Source organism: Cydia strobilella, chromosome 2 (genome assembly GCF_947568885.1).
Source record: "Cydia strobilella chromosome 2, ilCydStro3.1, whole genome shotgun sequence".
NCBI lineage: Eukaryota > Metazoa > Arthropoda > Insecta > Lepidoptera > Tortricidae > Cydia > Cydia strobilella.
The window spans coordinates 17,937,605-17,957,930 of NC_086042.1; the positions used below are offsets into that span (position 1 = coordinate 17,937,605).

At 37.0% G+C, this 20,326-nt stretch overlaps 1 protein-coding gene across 1 annotated transcript; it reads right to left on the reverse strand.

Moving 5' to 3' along the window:
• Nucleotides 1-10,698: 10,698 nt before the first annotated feature.
• On the reverse strand, nucleotides 10,699-16,783 carry LOC134753126 (uncharacterized). Its single transcript, XM_063688900.1, has 3 exons — nucleotides 16,647-16,783; nucleotides 15,879-16,091; nucleotides 10,699-11,338 (listed from the first exon to the last, which is right to left on the reverse strand). The coding sequence occupies exons 1-3, from the start codon at nucleotides 16,702-16,704 to the stop codon at nucleotides 11,151-11,153; spliced, it is 459 nt and encodes a 152-aa protein (XP_063544970.1). The 5' UTR covers nucleotides 16,705-16,783; the 3' UTR covers nucleotides 10,699-11,150.
• Between the last annotated feature and the right edge of the window lie 3,543 nt (nucleotides 16,784-20,326).

A 20,326-nucleotide genomic window follows, 5' to 3' on the forward strand; every position in this document is an offset into this window, starting at 1 on the left:
CGATGTGGATAATAAAGATCGATTAAGTAGAATTACTTCAGGTGCCCTGTAAACGGGACATGTGCGAGTCCGAACTTTGTTATTATGGTTTGATACAAAAAAACTCGAAGGCGCCGGCGTCCCGCTGCGCGACTCTCCATTAAGACTTCCAACAAATAGAGTGTGAACTTGACACCACTTGATTTGGCGGCAATTGGCGCACTTAAAATGCCGATTGGATGTGTTCTCACGGGTCGTGTTTGGTCATTAATTACGTTAGTGATTTTTGTGGCGAAGCTTATCCTATGAGGCGCCAAGCCAGGCAAACCGATGAAGGGATGACATTCTATTCTGCGACTGAGCGCATGAAACACGCATCCGTGAGACTACATCTCGCCCAGTAGTCCTAACTTAGTATTTAACTCCTTTCGGAATACGCATTATGTTGTTGAGTGATCTCGCGTTATACCTAGTTTCGCGTTGAATACCTACGCCTTAAGATGTATTATCTAGTGCATTTAGCCATTCCTGAATAACCTAATACCTAAATTATGCTCCGATATCAGATCGTGGGATCGTTACGTGAAGGGTTCGCGAGGTTTTTGCCTAAAGAGGTTTCGAACGTTGTGATTTATTTTGTGATATCGTGAAATTATGGACTGAAAGGTGAATACATAGTTCAATTTGTGCAAAGACTTGCAAAGAAGGTGAAACTGGTGGTTTCCTGTAAATCCTGTCTGGAGTTTGGACGTCGAATCTGAATCTGGTCAGTTCGTTCCTTTATGTTTGATACCTATGATTTACCATTGTTAATTTGCCCACATGAGATGATCCATAAAAAAGTGGATTGTTCTGGTTTGTTGGTTTTATTTAAAATAAAACCTTAGATATTATTCTTGAGTATTTATTATAAAATTGAATTGAGGATTTTGTCACTATATAGTTAAAGAATATTGTGGCGTTTGTCCGATGGTGATATGGTATGTAGCCTGTTTGGAGAATTTGTAATGGTTTTCCAAGATAATAAGTCGATGTTTTTATTTGATGATAAATGGATCATAATATCTATGAGTGAACTTAAAATTAAAATTGAGATGCTTTGCGATAGAAGTTTAAGATAGTAATCGAAGAGTAATCAACTTACGTCATTCATTTCACTATAATAATAAATAAGGGCTCAAGAGGCCGCTGTTTGGCGATAAGTCCGTCTGCTGTTACGTACCGGTTTCTTTTTGTGCTCGATTGTGTACCAGTTTTTATAGTGTATCTACGGTGAAGCATTTTATTGTTTTTATTATAAACTCGTAGATGGGCTAACACGATTGAGATAATTTGAGATTCTCGATTACCTACTAACATTTTGTCTGTTTCTAGACTAGAGTTTTGAATGAGGTATTTAAAACCGAATATTTTCAAATTATGAAATTGTCGCTTTTATAACCTGTCATGGAGTCCATTGTTAGGATACCTACCCAAAAGGCTAAAAGAAACATTGAAGTTGGTTTCTTGTTTAATCCGCTAATTCATAATGCAATAAATTTCAATGCTTAGTTTTGAGCGAGTAATTAAATTATACGAAAATTGAAAAGAGACTTTTCGTAACAAACTAACGAATTATTTAGTTGTGTCATTTGAACTGACGGATATTGGATGAAAATTGATTTTGAGAGGAACAAGAACTTACATGATTTTGTAACGAATGTTTTGACTGAGTAAAACACTCTTATTTCATCATTAATTAGTATGGGCTTTAAACTGCAGTTATTTACATGATTGAAATTGGGATCGTTAAGGGGAGTTTAGTCAATTATTAAGTGTGACCGGTGTTTTGGTTTTGATATACCCGAATAATATGTTAAATCAGAAAGAATGCTAAGATCAATGAACATGATACAAGAGCAATGAATTTTGTAATGTCAATGGATTGATTACAAGAAAGTTATCCGATTAGTAACATTTTGTAAGGTAATCGTTTTTGTGGCGACTGGAGAGGTCATAGATAATAATCTTTTACATAGTCACCCAGTTTTCAATTAAAGATGTAAGCTCGTGGACCTAAATTAAGATTGAGGCTTTCAATCGGATTATTTTGGTCTAGGTATGGCTTACAACACATTACTTATCGTATAGTCAAAGTATTACAACCGACAAATTACGAGACGTAAGATGTACGCCCATTTCTGTGAAGAATACAAACCTTATTATCGATTGAAATAGAGTCTAAAGTATGTTGGCAATGAATCAGTGTACCTTGTAGGGAGTAGTTGGGTCATGTTGGTACCTGCTGTTTTTTTGTTTGTGGCCGTAAGTTGTTTGGCTTTTTGGAGTACCCAATGATTTGGGTCGTTTTTTTTTGGGTCGTAAAGTTGACGACACTTGACGTTTCTTTGATAAAGTTGTTTAGCAATAAAAAATATTGCAGATATGCTTTGGGAAGACGGCAAAAACATGACCAAAAAAAAAAAAAAAAAAAAACTGAAATCGAGTTAATTTGAATGATGATTAGCCAGTAGTACATTGATGAAGTACAGTGATGTAATATGATATTTGGGAGAGTATTGGCTCTTTTTCACTGTTAGTTTTTTAATTATTTGGAAGCAATAATCAGCGCAATTATTGCAAATTCTGTTTGGATTAACTATTGATATTTTTTTGGAGACATTAATCAATTTGTCCTCACGTAAGGATGTACGTATGTAATGATATAGGTGCCTACCTAACTGAATGAAGGATACCTGGTATGTAGATGCTTATTGTATGACTTGCAGCTCGAATAATAAAAGGGCGGAGTTATAATTTTGAGTTATTAAAACGATTTTAATTTCCGTTATTTTCGGCTTTAAAATTATAGTATTTTCGGCGCGTAAGAAAATTAGAAACTTGCATTGATAGTTTTGTAAGTTGTAGTAGTAGTAAAACCAAGTTTTAAACATAACAGTGATACTAAGTATAGGTACACGAAATCTAAATCGGAATTACAAGTTAAATTGTAGTATGTGCGTATGTTTGTGTACGATAAAGACACGTTTTTGCTTATGAAGTGAAAACAAAGTTTCTGAAATCCGCTCTCGGATTTTTCTCTTTAGACTGATGAAGTCGAAATGCGTAGAAAAAAACCGTTTACTTCAGATCAATCAATAACGTTGCTAGTATAAAAATCTGAAAACATCATCCGTGATAGGTACATTTATAATCGATACCTAACTATAAAAGATATCTGAAAACTGTGAATTTTAAAAACGAATGAAATGCTGTGAATTTTCTTTGTTTAGGTACTAAATCAGCGCTTTCCAGTCATATGAAACTGCTCAATTTTTTTAGAGAATTAACTTTTTGCATTTTCTGGTTTAATTTTTAGTGGAATGGAAATAAAGTTTTCGAGACACTGAAATGCTAATCTAGATAAAGTGAATATTAAAGGTTCGATTCCTGGTTTGGGGCTGCTAGTAAATGCTCTATTTTTTTTTGTTGAGATCAAGTAAGCCAAGTTGCAAAGAACAGTCAGTTATAGCCGTTGTCGACGCATAAGAATGTTTACCTATTCTTTGAATAATTTGGATGGTTGAATATTGGAACTGATATTCAGTTGGTTTATGTGACTTCAATGACTTCAAAGTTATTTTAGAAAGTGAGAGTTAAGTAATTTGAGTACTGATGACTAGTGACCTAGGTGCATCACTTTGTGTCTAATCCGCTGGGCGATCGTAGGTCACATACCCGAATCAGATATATTGTCACGCATACGTAGTGAAAATGTGTTTGGTAAAGGAGGCTGCGCGGCGCCCACAGATGATGATACATTGTGTTAGGGATGATGACACCCGTGGTGGTGTTTATGCCTGGTGTGGCATGGTTTGGGTTCCTGTGTGACACCCGTGGTGGTGTTTATGCCTGGTGTGGCATAGTTTGGGTTCCTGTGTGGAACCGTTGGAGTGATTGGTGTATCACTTTGGAAGTGGCCTGAGTGCTGCTGGATGTGATGGTGGTCAGTGGACCATATGTGTTGTGGCCGGTGTGTCACAGGTGTTGAGATGTGACAAGGTATGTCGCATGCTCATATGTGTTGTGGCCGGTGTGTCACAGGTGTTGAGATGTGACAAGGTATGTCGCATGCTCGCATGTGTTGTGGCATTTGTGCTACAGGTATTAAGACTTTCGAGAGTTGAGATTTGATAGTTGAGACATGACATCTTTGTGACTTGTGATGGATGTGGTCGGTGTACCACACGTGCTGTGACGTGACAAGGTATGTCACAGGTATTGAGACAATTGAGACATGACAGCTTTGTGACGGACGTGGCCGGTGGACCATGTGGTTACGGTGGGCGTGCCGTGTGAGAATGACTATAATAGAGCAGGAGACAGTGACATTTAGTACAAGCCGTAGTGCCTGTTGACTAGTAGACACTATAGCGGAAAATATTCCGTGATGACAAAAGTGTCATATTTTTATGTGGTGGCCGAATGTGGTAAGGGGCATAGTACTATTTTAGAAGTCACATAAATGTTTTAACAACGAGGTGTTGTTTTGATCAACGTAAATTTTAATGAAATTGATGATGTTCTTATAAGAAAATAAACTGAAACTGTTAATTGTTGCTTGTTACTTTGTACGTATGCTAGAGTTCATTCGATTGTAGCATTTCATTGATCATTTATCGTTGTACTCTGAATGATATTCATGGCAGAATAAACTTCGTTAGTTAGGTAGGATCTTCGCCGATCGTTCGTCGAAAGTTAGGTCGGATCTGTAGTGATATTAATAGCCGAATGGATCTTAGTGATCTGTAGTGATGTTAATAGCAGAATGGATGTTAGTGATCTGTAGTGATATTAGTGGCAGAATAGCCGAACGGTAAAGTTAAATTAAAATTTGCTGAGTTGTCATATGTGATGACAATTTAATAGCTCATTGCACACGAGGACGTGTGACAGTCAGGATCGCCGTGTCGACGCGCAGGTGATATAATTAGTAAATTCAAATAATGGTCGCTTATATGACGTACTTGCGATTTATCATAAAAGCTTGTAAGCGATGTGGATAATAAAGATCGATTAAGTAGAATTACTTCAGGTGCCCTGTAAACGGGACATGTGCGAGTCCGAACTTTGTTATTATGGTTTGATACAAAAAACTCGAAGGCGCCGGCGTCCCGCTGCGCGACTCTCCATTAAGACTTCCAACAAATAGAGTGTGAACTTGACACCACTTGATTTGGCGGCAATTGGCGCACTTAAAATGCCGATTGGATGTGTTCTCACGGGTCGTGTTTGGTCATTAATTACGTTAGTGATTTTTGTGGCGAAGCTTATCCTATGAGGCGCCAAGCCAGGCAAACCGATGAAGGGATGACATTCTATTCTGCGACTGAGCGCATGAAACACGCATCCGTGAGACTACATCTCGCCCAGTAGTCCTAACTTAGTATTTAACTCCTTTCGGAATACGCATTATGTTGTTGAGTGATCTCGCGTTATACCTAGTTTCGCGTTGAATACCTACGCCTTAAGATGTATTATCTAGTGCATTTAGCCATTCCTGAATAACCTAATACCTAAATTATGCTCCGATATATATATATATTATATGTCGTGGCCAGATCGTAGAATTGATAATTTCATGATGTGGCAATCATTTCATGAAATAATCGATTGGCCACATCATGAAAAAGTCAAACCTAACCTAACCTAACCATATCATGAAGTGATGAATGGCATTTCTTAAAATGATCAAATTCTATGAACTGGCCACGACATATAGAATGGACGCCTCACTATACTATGTACACAAATCCAACTTACTTATCTCTTTAAAAGTAACTACAAAACCCCCAACCTCTCATTTAATAAAAGCAAAGTCATATTATCTAAACTTCTGACCATTACTACGCTACTGTATTATCATGAAGAGCAACTTCTAAAGAACTTTGCGTAAAACTGACCTTTATGATGTTAAAATGGACTTTGAAAGTACAACTTAAACGTATAATTTTAAACAGGAAATCGCATCGTAAGAACAAGAAACGGAAGACGTCTAGTCCCCTGGAATTACTGGAAGTGCTAAAAGTGTCGCAGAAACTATAATAATATTCTCTCCGTGCTCTGCGAAGACAGGTGTGGTTTTATGCATGTATTCGTGAGAACGATCGTGGTGCGAACCGTTAGAATACGAAATTCGCCACACCGTAGAGGTTTCACTGCATAAAATTACGTGACCGGTAGTTTTTTTTTTTTTGCTTTAACATATTTTTACCTTGTATCTCCCTCTCGAATGTACGTGTACCTCGATATTATATCGGCCAAAGATTTATTGGTTGTAAGTATAAATTGTGTAAAATGTTTTGCTTGCTTATGTTAAATGCTTCAAATATGACACACTACTTCAGGGGGCTGCCATCCCCTTAGCTTAGCTTGCAAGCTCTGGTGCTGTCAGGCGACCCCATTTTTTAAGGTAATATTATATACATACTTTTTATTTTAGTATATTTATTTTACTTAATATCCCATTGATACCTTAACCATCTATGTCTGTCTCCTTGTTGGCGTGAATATCCACACGTGCCGCAAAACTTTGGAGACTTAAAATTGTTCTCTAAACGGCAGCAGAATTTGCATGTAGAGCGGATAGGATGCCGTGCGTAAAATCTTATCATAAAAGTTAGTTTGATAAGAAAAGTTTCCGAGTTCTTGATGTTTATTAACCCGGTTATCCATTTTCATCGCCTTCTTGACCACACAGACTTACCTTTTAAAATAAAGGATGACTCACGTTAGACCGGGCCGTGTCCGGGCCGGAGCTTCCGGCGCTTCGTTTTCTATGGAAAGCATCACGTGATCACCTGTCATGTCATAGAAAAGTAAGCGCCGGAAGCTCCGGCCCGGACACGGCCCGGTCTAACGTGAGTCATCCTTAACGCGTCGAAGAAAGGTAAATTGTACGTAACATAGGTTAGGTAGTTAGTAGTTACATATGTATACCTAATCCTAGTTTCTATCCGATATTTTAAATATGTATATCACAGATACATGATACTGAAAACGTTACTTTAGTGAAATCTGCAGTAATTTTCATAAATAAAAAATGCCGTTATAAGAGTTTTCTTTTTTTAATAAATAAATAATTAAGGAAATCCTTAAGGAAATCGCGGTCCGTTGCATCGCTTAAGGGGCAGTTAAGGAAACTGTGGCTATCGGACCAGAATTAACTGTTTGTGACTATGGATGTATATTTATTATATATAACGTAGGTATTATATATATTTGTTATACTGTTACTTCAAATTTTTATCTTATTTTATTTATTTTCGCCCTCTTTTATAAATTTATTGACTTTCCTCTAGTCTATTGTACGCAGTGCTATATTTGTCTACCGTTCTTCATCAATTCTCATCTACTCAAAGGTTAACTGGAAGAAATCCCTTAAAGGGATAAGTTCGCCTTTGTACTGCCTATTTCTGTGCCATATTTGTGTTGTATGTCTTTGTACAATAAAGAGTTTATACATACATACATACATAATCGTACTTATACGTTGATAATAAACATTCCAATTTCGGTCGGTGGGGGGTGTGGTGGGGGGAGAGGGTAAAAGGTAACTTTTTCATACTTCTAGGAGTCTGTCAGTAATATCGAAAAGTCCTGTATGTACAAACTAAAGTAGATAATATTTCCTACAAAAAAAGGTTATATAAATTTTTGTCATAAAACTAACTATATTTGACTTGTGAGCTTCCGAAGTTGTTTTAGAGGAACGTGGTTGGGTGAGTAAAAGGTACCGTTGACGGGTAGACTTAGACTGATTTATTAAACCATAATCAAGTTTAGTGTTTTATACATCTCTAATCTACGGCGGTACAGACATTATCTTAATCAAATCAGCGCGTGCTCTAACCTATACTAAGTTATCGACACGCGCCGATAATATTTTGCTGACCGCCATAGGAGGGAGCCCTTAGTCAACCGGTAGGGTTGACGACCAGGTCCTTCGCAGAAGTTGATTATTGTTTACGATTACGATAAGATTATTTCACTTCCACGACGTTATAACTTCAATCACGGCCCCGCGCCCGTGAACTTGAAAATGAATCGCTGCGGCATGCCTCGACGCGTGCTGACAACAATTTCCTCGCGCGTGTCGCGTATTGTGCTTGCTTGAATTTTTGAGTGCGGCTTCAAAACAATTATAATATGTAGCTGGCATGACTTCATTTAATTAATTTGCAATTTGGCGCGATTTTCCTTGAATATATTCCTGATGCGTTGTGACAGTCCTTCCCGTTGTATCCTTTCCTTAAACTTGTCGTTCTTGGAAGAAACGGAGACGTGCCGATGTCTTCTAATACGTCTGGGCGGACGTATGAAGAGTGCAGCCAGGGTGCACAGAGCCAGCGTGGCGAGCGGAAATGCTCGAGCCAGGGTGGCGAGCGGAGAATCTCGAGCTATTGTGGCGAGCGGGGTGCTCGGAGCCGACAAGGCGAGCGTTGAGGGCGACGACTAGTAGTGGAGCGTTGAGTAGAGTAGTCGGGTCGCTAGGTTTGCTGCGTGCCACATCAGGATTAATTAGGATCCTCTTGCCATAAAGCGTTGGTGGATAACTGATGTCATAGGTCATGTCATGCTCGTTGTAATTATCTCTTCTTCCTTCTGAAGATATTCTGTGGTCCAAGAATCCGGAAACCGGAATATAATGGGAGTAGCCGCTGTTTTCCCGCGATGTGACTTGACAGTGCCGGTGATGTCATTTGATGGAAGGGTGGCGAAATCAAATTGAGACGAGATCACTTTGTCAGTCCTTCTCGACCAGCAATTGAGTGTCGCAGTCACTTACTTCCGAGGCTTCTTCACTGGAGCTCTTCGTGTAGACATCTCAGTAGGTGCGTGTTCCTTCGGCGGGTTACCACTGTAGCGAAGTGGCAACCGTGCACGTCGGTCCCCGTGGGAACCCCACTCGGTCCAAAAATAGCGTGGCCTTCTTGTTCTTCAGTCGGGGTCACCACTTTAGAGGAACGTGGTTGGGTGAGTAAAAGGTACCGTTGACGGGTAGATTTAGACTGATTTATTAAACCATAATCAAGTGTTTTATACATCTCTAATCTACGGCGGTACAGACATTATCTTAATCAAATCAGCGCGTGCTCTAACCTATACTAAGTTATCGACACGCGCCGATAATATTTTGCTGACCGCCATGGTTGTGATACCACACAATTTTTTTTAAATTTCCTTTCAGTAGTTGTCTTTATTTTCATCTTTCTAATGTATATTAAAAGCATTTTAAAGCATTTCCGGAGGTCAGGGAAAAATGTTACACGATTTTCATAATTATATCCATGCATGAATTTTTTTTAATTTTTGTAATCATAATTTATATCGTTTGAACACTGGAAAAAATAAAAATACTTTTTTACAAAAACCTTCACATTATTTTATTAAAAAATATTTAAAATGTTGAAAATTTTTGAGCGATTGAAACGCTCATAATTTTTGGCGCGAATTCGACAGACCGTGATGACGTCACACGTTTGACGGTCCAACTGACGTTTGCTACTAATGACACTTACCTATATGTGAACTAATCTGTCTAAATTAATTCGCTCCCTAGCTTTTCGCGGGCAAATTTTTGTACTCTTTATTTATTATTTTAAGCAATTAAATGATAATTTAATAATGGAAATGCATTTGTAACATGATATAACGGTAACAAACATCCGAATAAAAAATACTTTGTTCAAATATAAACTTCAGGCATGAGGGTAATTGGCCTGATATGCTAAAATCAAACTTCACCTCATAACAAATTTTCGTTATTAATTTTAATTTAAAACATTATATACTTATGTGTTGAGGAAGTTTATCGTACCTCCACGTGTCGTAAAGATTAGTACAACGTGAAAGCCTACAGTTTCGCACATATATACCTATAGGTAGAAAAGTTAATGATATAAAGGACAGTTCTATTATTACAGTTACATGTACCTATATATCGTCAGGTGATAACCAAAACTCACTTATTACTAAAAAATAATTAAACAAAAATCGACCTTATTTTAGTATTAATATGGTTCACTATGGCTATATAATAAATAAAATAAAATAAAAATTATTTAATTCAGACTTTCAAAAAATCCATATTTTGTTAGTGATACTTAAACTAGGGAACCTATAAACTAAGTGTTAGTCTAATTATTATTGACTTGACTATGGGCTATGAACTTGTGGTGGTAAATAGTGAGTTTTGGGTGTCATCTGACGATATTATAGTTATTCATTCATAGTTACAGTAGGTATTAATTACAGTTTATACAGTCCAATACCGCTCTTGCATGATAGATATTTCATGAGTAGCGACAATCGCTGTTTGCCCTCCAGATCCAAAATCAAATAGGACTGCACTTTCTCGAAACTATTAAAAAATAAGTAGGGTACACAAAAAATACATTAATTTAGCATGATTACGTACTTTTCGCTACTAATGAATCTTTGATAAAAAACTACCTGTTTATCGAGATTTAAAAAAGCGCAAGCTCCGACCCAGCCAATTCCGACTAAACTGTGTAAACAAACTTTCCCGTCCAAGTCAGGTTACGAGTAAAAAGCTTACGAAGCTAACTTTCAACAAATTTCTCATTAGTAACATTTTCAATGTAATCTTTTCGAAATTATAGACTTATATTGACCGGGATCTTTCCGGGGGGGGGGGTAGACCTTGATCACCTTTTCAATTATTCTGGCGGCGAAGCTCAAAAGATACGAAATCTAAAAAGGTAGGCATGAAATTGTTTACATAAGTGCCTAATGTAAATATAATGTACGTCAGCTGCAGAGAAAAGGTACCCCCCCTGCATAGAAGTTTTTATGCAAAGGTACTAAGCGCGTTTTTTATATACTATTTTTTATATATTATTTTAGCGTACTACCTCCCTATGTTCCTTTAAAATGTTCTAAGCAAGAGAGCCAGATTTCTCTGTGACCAACTAACTAGACATGGGTTTTATCTTTTTAGGGTTTCGTAGTCACCTAGAATATCTTATAGTTTCACCATGTCCTTTCCGTCTGTCTGTCTGTCCGAGGCTTTGTTACGTGATCGTTATTAAATAATTTACTACAGTTTGTACTTGCTTTCTTTAGTTTTGTTTAGTAACTGAGGATTATTGGAGAGTATCATAGCATATTTATAGCAGTTCATTTAACACAAAGGTAATAATAGGTGTAAACAGCATGGTAATTGGGCTGAGGGTTGTGGCCGCGTTGCAGCCGTCTTCGTAGCAGGCTGTGCTGTCGCAGGTGCCACGGCCATTCGAACACTCCTTAGAAAACTCACCGTAAGAGCATCCGCGATGAACGATGGTTATCCCATATACTATAAATAAAACATTCTAGATTATAAACATATAACAGATTATTGTACCGTATTGCCAAAATATATAAATGTAATCTATAATTATGAGCTACAATGGACATGTGACATAGGTAATTATTTTTAAGGAACACATACAAATACGAATAGTTTATTTCCAGAAACATTAGAGCATTTACAGTTTATACTGACCCCCACACTAGGCAAAGCCTGTCCCGTGAGGGAAATCATACGATTTACTTAAAGATATTCATAAGCGGCTATAGCAACCATGTAGAACAGAAAAATTAAAAGTAGAATAAGGTAATTCAAACTAGTAAAGCTTAGTAATAAATAATACAACTATAGCTAACATAAAAGAGAAACATGTCGCTGCGCGTACAAAAGTCGCTATGTGATTTTTAACGATTTTTCGGTTTTAATGCCATTTTGAACCTTATTTCTATACGCATATGCTCCAAAAACAGCGTGGCGCTTATTTCAATATTTAAGGATTTATCAAATGTAGGTATGTGACGCCCATACAATGAATGCTCTTTCTATAATCGCTAACTGGAATAAATCACATAACTACATTAGCTTATTTGAACAGCAATTACAGACGTGTGCTCGCTATGTGATGCTTGACACATAGCGATATTTTCTACAAGTTTATTTTAAAATGCTTGCTCCCGATATGTAGTTTCTCGCACATAGCGATATTTTTATACTAGTTGTAGTCGATGTTATGTTTCTAGACTGTGCGTTTTACTATACATAGCGGGATTTTCTTATAACAATCGAGTCTACCGTATATTAAACTATTATCTACCCTCAAGTTGTATACAGGTACCTATATACTAAACATGATTATTTCATGTAAAGCGCTAGTGGCCTAGCTGTAAGAGCGTGCGACGTTCAATCCGGAGGTCGCGGGTTCAAACCCACGCTCGTACCAATGAGTTTTTCGGAACTTATGTACGAAATATCATTTGATATTTACCAGTCACTTTTCGGTGAAGGAAAACATAGTGAGGAAACCGGACTAATCCCAATAAGGCCTAGTTTCCCCTCTGAGTTGGAAGGTCAGATGGCAGTCGCTTTCGTAAAAACTAGGGATTAGTTGTCAAGCAGACCATAGGGTCCCGTATGAACCGTGGCAAAATGCCTGGATAAAGCGAGGAAGAAGAGTTGACCTTAATATTTTTGCCTATATTTTCAAAAGCCCGACTTTTAATTGATTGCAGGTTTATTTCGGAAATTATTTAAAGCTCAACTTTTTGAAATTCCTTAATAATCTTTTTTTGTCACTCCGGCGCTCACCCTTCTGGCCGTTTTCAAGGAGGTGCGGGATACCTGAGATTCTACTCCTTCCGGCGGCCCTGGCTTATCTTACTCCGGAGTACCCACACCGCTGGAAAGGAGTCATTGACGCTTGACCCACGGCCAATCGTGTAGCGCCGTGTAGTGCGGGCCCCCACAGCCCGCTGGCCCTGCTAGGTGTTTAGGCGGACAGCAAATTGTGCCCATCTTCTTCACCGCCGTCTGCGCCGGTTCGGGTGCGCGTCGTCAGCTCCTACTCTCACGCTCCGTTTCCGCGGCCTCCTTCCTTGACATGACGGTTTCGCAGAAGAAGGCAACTGCGTTCTATTTCCTTTCGCTGCCCAACATAGTCATTAATACGTTGCGCAGCGAAACGTTCCCTAATCCAAGAGCCGCCGTCATGGTGCGACACTCTACGGCCCAACGATTGCATTCTTGACTGCAGTGTGCCTCTATGGTATGAGATCCATAGCGAAAGTCCTCCAGGTCGTCCTTCTAGCTTTGCTGCATCCGTTCGTGCCCTTGTTGACGCGTCCTCGGCAGTTCTTCGGGTGCAGGGAATTCATTTAGGGCCCTGCACCTGACCCTCTCCCTGTGCGCATCGGCGAGTACCAGAGCCTCTAACTGTCACCCATTTTTTGACGACTTGAATAATGAAAACAACCTAACTTCACTGTGATTACTTACTTAATAAAGGAATCCAGGAGAAAACCAATGACAGTCCATTATAAGACTGTCATGTGATATTTGACTGTTGAATAAGTATATAAGGGGAAGTTTGAAACTAGCACCGGTAACGGAGAAGATGAGGAGTAAATAGTAGGTTAGCGCCGTGGTATGGGCATGTAATGAGGAAAGATGAATGTCACATAGGCAAAACAATGTTGGGGATGAATGCTGATGGACGGAGAGCGGATGGTAGACCCAAAAAACGATGGATGGATTGTGTGAAAGAGGATATGAGAAGAAAGGAGTGAGTGCTGAGGTGAGCAAAGATAGAGGAGAATGGAAGAAAAAAACATGTTGTGCCGACCCCACACAACGTGGGATAAGGGCAGGAAGAAGAGAGTCCTTAAAGAGATGAGACTTTTTACATTTCAAGTTTTTAAAGGCAACATTTTGATTACAAAACTAGAAAAAAAAGATTTTTATCGTTTTTCTCCTTGCTTCGTATATATGTATATTATTTGATTACTTATTGGGCTGGCAAATAATTATCAAACCAATTTAAATGAGTTTACCTAGGTAAACATATTTAGTTGAAAGATATTGACTGAAACAAATTGATCATAAATGGGTTTAAAGTAATAGTTATAATAAAAAAAGTACGTAGATTATTAATTCACGATTAAAATTCAATTATATTGACTTAAACAGCATTCTTTTCTGTTTTATTGAACGCTCACATCATATTATTAAATAGCCATGTGACGATAAAGAACAAAAAAAATTTAAGGTCCTTAACAATTAAATCTAACCATGTAATGGTAAGACACTTAGAGGTTATTTATGACACAAAAAAAACTCGCTATGTGACATATTTTTGAAAAAGTTTTTTTTTCATATTATTAAAACTAAAATATTTTTTCATGTTATTCCTTAATGTATGTAAAAGTGCAAATACTTTTGTCACAAAAATATTGATTCATTTATGTCCAATAATTATCGAAATAAACAGTTTTTTGTGTCTCCTGTAAAGTAGATTAAAAACACATGGCGACTTTTGTACGCGCAGCGACGTATACTTAGAGCCTAATTCTGATTGAGTGTCAATGCGTTGTGTGTGTGTGTGTGTGTGTGTGTGTGTGTGTGTGTGTGTGTGTGTGTGTGTGTGTGTGTGTGTGTGTGTGTGTGTGTGTGTGTGTGTGTGTGTGTGTGTGTGTGTGTAGAACGTCTGATTTCAAAACTGCCGTGGCTGCTTATTATGGATATGTCTAATCAATTATCAGATATGGACTCATGATCTGGAGTAATGGGATAGATATTATAAGAGTATTGCGATGCCATTAAAAATATGATATTCGTGCAATCTGTGATATTGGACCTCTCGAGCCATCTCAACCGATGTTTCTTAAGCTCAAATCAAAGCTTCTGAAATAGTCAAGTTTGTAAAACAACACCCTGAATTATTTATTACAGCGCGAAACGGTGGAAGACTTGTAGTTTGAAAGAAAAAAAACTGCTATTTTCAACAAAAATACACCATGATGTGTGTGAAAATATTAAATATAAGTTGCCACCTGACATTAATAAATGCTTGACATTTCATGAATTTAAGAAAACACTACATGGATGACTGTTGGATAAAATGTTTTATTAACTCGATGATAATTTTTTTATAATTCATTAATATAATGTAATATATACCTATAATGTGTATAATCTAATAATTAGGTACTTAAAAGTAGTTTTAGAATCAGATCTAATATTTACATACCTACTGTTTGTGGACTGTTGAAGGGGACGGCCGCTTCTCTACTTTGACTTTATTCGATTTTTTGATTAATGTAAAAATTAGGAGCAAAGAACAGATTTCATACAAATTTATAAATGCTCCTAACTCTTATAATAATTAAAATTTCGAAAAAACAACAAACATAGGTTCATAGCTGTGGTTAATATACATTATACAGCAAATTAATTGCGATAAAATATTTTCAATAATGTTAATATCCAGAGAAGAAAATGAGGACTACGTTTGTATAAAAAGGCGATTTCACGCGAGTCCTCCACTTCAATATTACACAACTGTCATCTGACCCTATTCACAAATAAATAATTTACTTACGATTTACGATTGAATGGATCATGTACTTTTCGTTCGCACCTATCATATTATCGATACATTTTAACTTTTAGATTGTCAGCTTGGCTACAACCTCTGGGCGGCGGCAAGGCACCAGAGACGGACTAATCTAAAAAGAGTATTTGACTACTACTCAAATCAGTTTCTTTTTTCGAACTGTCAAAACAATTTTTGCTACTATGAAATTTATATGAAACACTAGCATGTGACGTCACAATCAAATTACCTACTCTTTATAGTTTTATACGGGTTTTAAAATAGAAATTGTGTCTAAAAATAAATGCTGACTACGTTTCTCTATTAATCTTCTAGTGCTTTATTTCGTCCATGGTGTAAAATAATTTATTTTAAATACAGACAAATACTCTATAGGAAGCTCACTCCAGTTTGGTTTCTGAGACATTCTTTACTGTGAGTGGACAGGGTTAAGCTTACCTTGACGAACTGTTTTTCTGCAATAAGGTTTTGCGTCAGGGCCGAATACATGCTCCATGAGGTGTTGGTCCTCCATACTTCCATTAACTATATAATTGTGGTTGCAGTCGACAAGAAAATACTCTGCTCCCGCCGTAAGATCGTTGGGCTTGAACGGATCCTCACAGCCCGGCTCATAGATAGAAGAGCAGGACCAACATTGGAGGGATTCACCTGAAAGTCAATTTATAACTATTTATTATAAGCCTAAAGCGGAAGTCGTGCATGGGGTTCTACCCCATCCCGTACGACTACCTCGAAGGCCAATAAAAGTAATATTTAGGAATATTTTATTTTTTCATTATTTATTTAGTGAGGTCTTACGCAAAAAATAATATTACGCTTTAAATATACTTTTGTGACTAAACTGCGGTTAATTAAGTTTTATTTTACGTTTTGAAATTACAAAAGTACGCATATTTTATACACATATACATATACATATTGAAGTTTTTATACGCATATACATGTCACAGCAACAAAACGGCCAAGCTGTATTGTTTGACCAAGATGATGCATGATGGCTTTATAACTAGCTTATAGAGTTAAAGGCACAGCAGGCGACGTTTTCTTGCGCTTACGTAACGCTTACAATAACTAAAATGTAAAAATACATGAAAAAAATGAGCATTGTATCTAGGTTGTCAGTCTTCTTTATTTACTTACTAGACTGTGGCGGTACTGATATTGTTTAAGGACTATAGTAATATACGCTACTCATACGTTTACCTTCTCTGGCCAGAATAATTATTAAACAAATAATACTTCTACACAAGTTCGCAATCATTGTTGTTAAATCACGTCACTAAATAATTACGCTATACATGTTTTAATGCTTATTACTATGCTTGACTAGTGACATCCAGTCTTTAAATCATTTTTATGAAGGTTATAATATTATTATCAGTCATCCGCTCAGCAGCGGATGGGTGACACAATAATATTTTATGATAAACAATTGGTCATATTTAACCTGTGTTTGTATAATCTATCGTTGCATTGCATCGTTCAGTAAGAGTATGAAAAAGGAGATACCAACAAATTAATTTAGGTACCTCGAAAGAAGAAGAAGGTGAGAAGGAAGAAGCTCCAAAAGTGCGGAAGTAGTCTGGATCCTTACTGAAGATTTTCAACTTGATGAAACACGATATGTATATAAATATTCCCTTCCAGAAAAATCTATGGTAAGTACTCGCACGTTATAAGAAAAACCTTTTGTCCTATTTCTATTCTAGGACATTTCGTGTGGATGATTGGGTGTGGTGTCGCTCATATGTTAATAGGAAACCCGTGTGGCACAAAGGTAAAATAATAGAGAAAATAGGAAACCGAATGTATTTAGTTAAGTTAGATATAAATAATTTAGTTTGTAAACGACATATTGACCAATTGAGGCGTTGCGTTAGTAGCCCAGATGTAAACCTAGAGCGCGAGAAAGCAAAGTCGTCACCCGTCTCGTCTACGCCATTCCAATTGATAGACGACGACCCCGTGGACAACTGGCAAGACGCGACGGATGGGGAAGCGCAGGTAGATGTAGGAGAGCTGCCGCAGCAGCTAGTGAAGAGGGAAGTACCGCCGGCAGAAGTCGGAGAGCCCACACCTCCAGTGACGGTGGAAGCAACAGAATTGCCAGCAGAACCGGCAGTTGAGGTCGAAGGCTTAGGGGATAGAATTCCGAGACCCCGAAAGATTGTTAATTATAAAGTCTAATTTATGTTTACGATTGTTGTTATTTATGTACAACTTAGGTGGAATTGCAATGTATTGATTTTAGTTAAATATGTTTATTTATGGCTCCCGGTTCTTCAGCTAAAGGTGGAGGTGCTGGTATGTATCCTCCCGCATGATTTTCTATGTTGATTCTATGATGCTGAGAATGTCATGTGTCAGAAAATATAGTCTTTTGTACTGACTAGAATCTAGTTTTATTCATATTTATTTACGAATAATTTCCATACATTTCAGTTTCACTTTGACAATTCGGCTGTCACCGATATGAAATCGCCAAAGATTTTTTTTCTATTTAAAATACGAAACGATTTCCTCAATAGGTTATTATTCAAAGAACGTACTTACATAATTCTACAACGTGATACAATACTTATGCTCCAAAATCTAAGGTTAAAATTTGCAGACCATTTATTCAAAATCAAACTAAGACACTAAGTGCTGTTTTGACAACTTTATTGAATCACGTCATCTTCACGTCACATGGAGTGGTAAAGATGTTACCATGACAACCGAAACAAAAGCGCTTACACAATAACTGTTAGCAAAGATAGATATAACTCCGTAATAGATGAATACAGTCTAAGGAAAAAACGTGCCTCGAAAATCACGAAAATTTGATTCCCGATCAGATGGCGCCACTAGTTTTGGCCTACTCTCGTATAGAGGGCGTTGACGGTTTCGTTTGTTATTTATAATTTTAAAGCATATCAGTGAAAGAATAACATGGGTCAAAATTATATAAATATAATTAATGCAAATAAAAAAAATCATTTATCCTAACAGCAACAACTTATTATATCCCTCTTTGCTGTTAGTTAAAGCAAAGAGAATATAATAAGATAGAGCGGTACTGTCATAGTAAATTTTGTAACCACTAATTAATTAATTAATTAGTTAATTCACTGCCATCTATCGACATACTTTAAAACTAAAAATGAAGATTTATAAAAATACGTTAAAATGTATTTAAATATGGATCTGTTTTTTTTTATTTGCATTAATTATTTTTATATAATTTTGACCCATGATCTTTCACTAATATGCGTTAAAATTATAAATAACAAACGAAACCGTCAACGCCCTCTATACGAGAGTAGGCCAAAGCTAGTGGCGACATCTGATCGAGAATCAAATTTTCGTGATTTTCGAGGCACGTTTTTTCCTTAGACTGTATCCATCTACTACGTAGTTATATCTGTCGTTGGTTAAAGGAAGTATTCATTCCTTATTAAGGTTAATTCATCATATGCGATTCACAAACGATTAATTGGCGATAGGTTTAATTAATGAATGACTTAATTTTAAAGAGGGGTTTTCCGGTCCCTGCATCGACTGGAGTGCGAATTGCCACTTCAAACATCAACATGGTTGAAAAATAAAACGCTGCCGTTTTCACGACAATTCGAACGTACACTGACATCAAAATGATGTCAATTAGTTATCGTGCATTTCGCTCGTACTAGTTCGTACATGTATTGGCACGAGTGAGACGCACGATACGTAAATGACATCATACAGATATCGTTCTGATGTCATATTACTTTCGAATTAGCCTCTTTGTTACGATGCAATATTACCGAGTGGCTACGTTTTTAACCCCCGATGCAAAAAGAGAGGGGTGTTATAAGTTTAACGTGTCTGTCTGTGTATCTGTGTATCTGTCTGTGGTATCATAGCTCCAAAACGGATGAACCGATTTTCGTTTAGTTTTTTTTTTGTGTCATAGATAATTTTACCTAACATGGTTTATAAATTGTAGTCAGCTCCCAAAATTTAAATTAGTATCAGGTTGACATCAGGTATCATGTAATTCATGTATAATGTTAATGTATCTACTGTGTTATCGAATTCACTATACTACAGTTTCAAACTAATTTTCCTCACTGATCTGCTTCACAGAGCATGGAGTTCACAACTTTCACTAGTTACTATCTTATCACCTTTTCATGCGCAATATAGGGAAGATACTGAAGAAGACGAAAATTTAGTTGCCGAGCATTCAAAAGGCACGGCCTGATTCGAACTTTAAGATTCGTCAAAAATTTGCTAAAGATACGACATGGATCGGATAATTATATCATATCGTCATGTCCATATCGTATCTTTTGCAAATTTTTGACGAATCTGAAAGTTCTAATCAGGCCGAATAAGAAAACAGGCAATACGATACCAGTCTGAATAATTATACAGATTTGACATACATATTATAAATTGATGTCATAAAAAAACTATTTAATTTTGCAACACAAATACCATCTGAATTGTAAGTATGATATATTTTATTAATGGGATACCTTAAAAATAACAAAACTTGCGTGATACACAGACATATTAACTATAATTAAAACGGGTCACGCACGTATTAAGTCGAAAATTGCTCGACATGTTTCAGCTCCTTACCGAGGAGCATCGGTCCGCCAACCCGTGCTCCCGCTGATGCTCCTCAGTAAGGAGTGAAACATGTCAAGCTATTATTTATTCGTAGATTGTGGTTCGACATCACAAGGTGTTTTGTCAACTACATAAATATAGGTATAACAATTAACATCCTAAATCTTGTTGAAATACTTGAACATAACTTTAATACATTTTTGTTTCAACTAGTTTTGAAGTGTGAATGAATGCACTTAAATTAAACATCATCGTGTTTATTATGTTTGGCAATTTCTTAACTT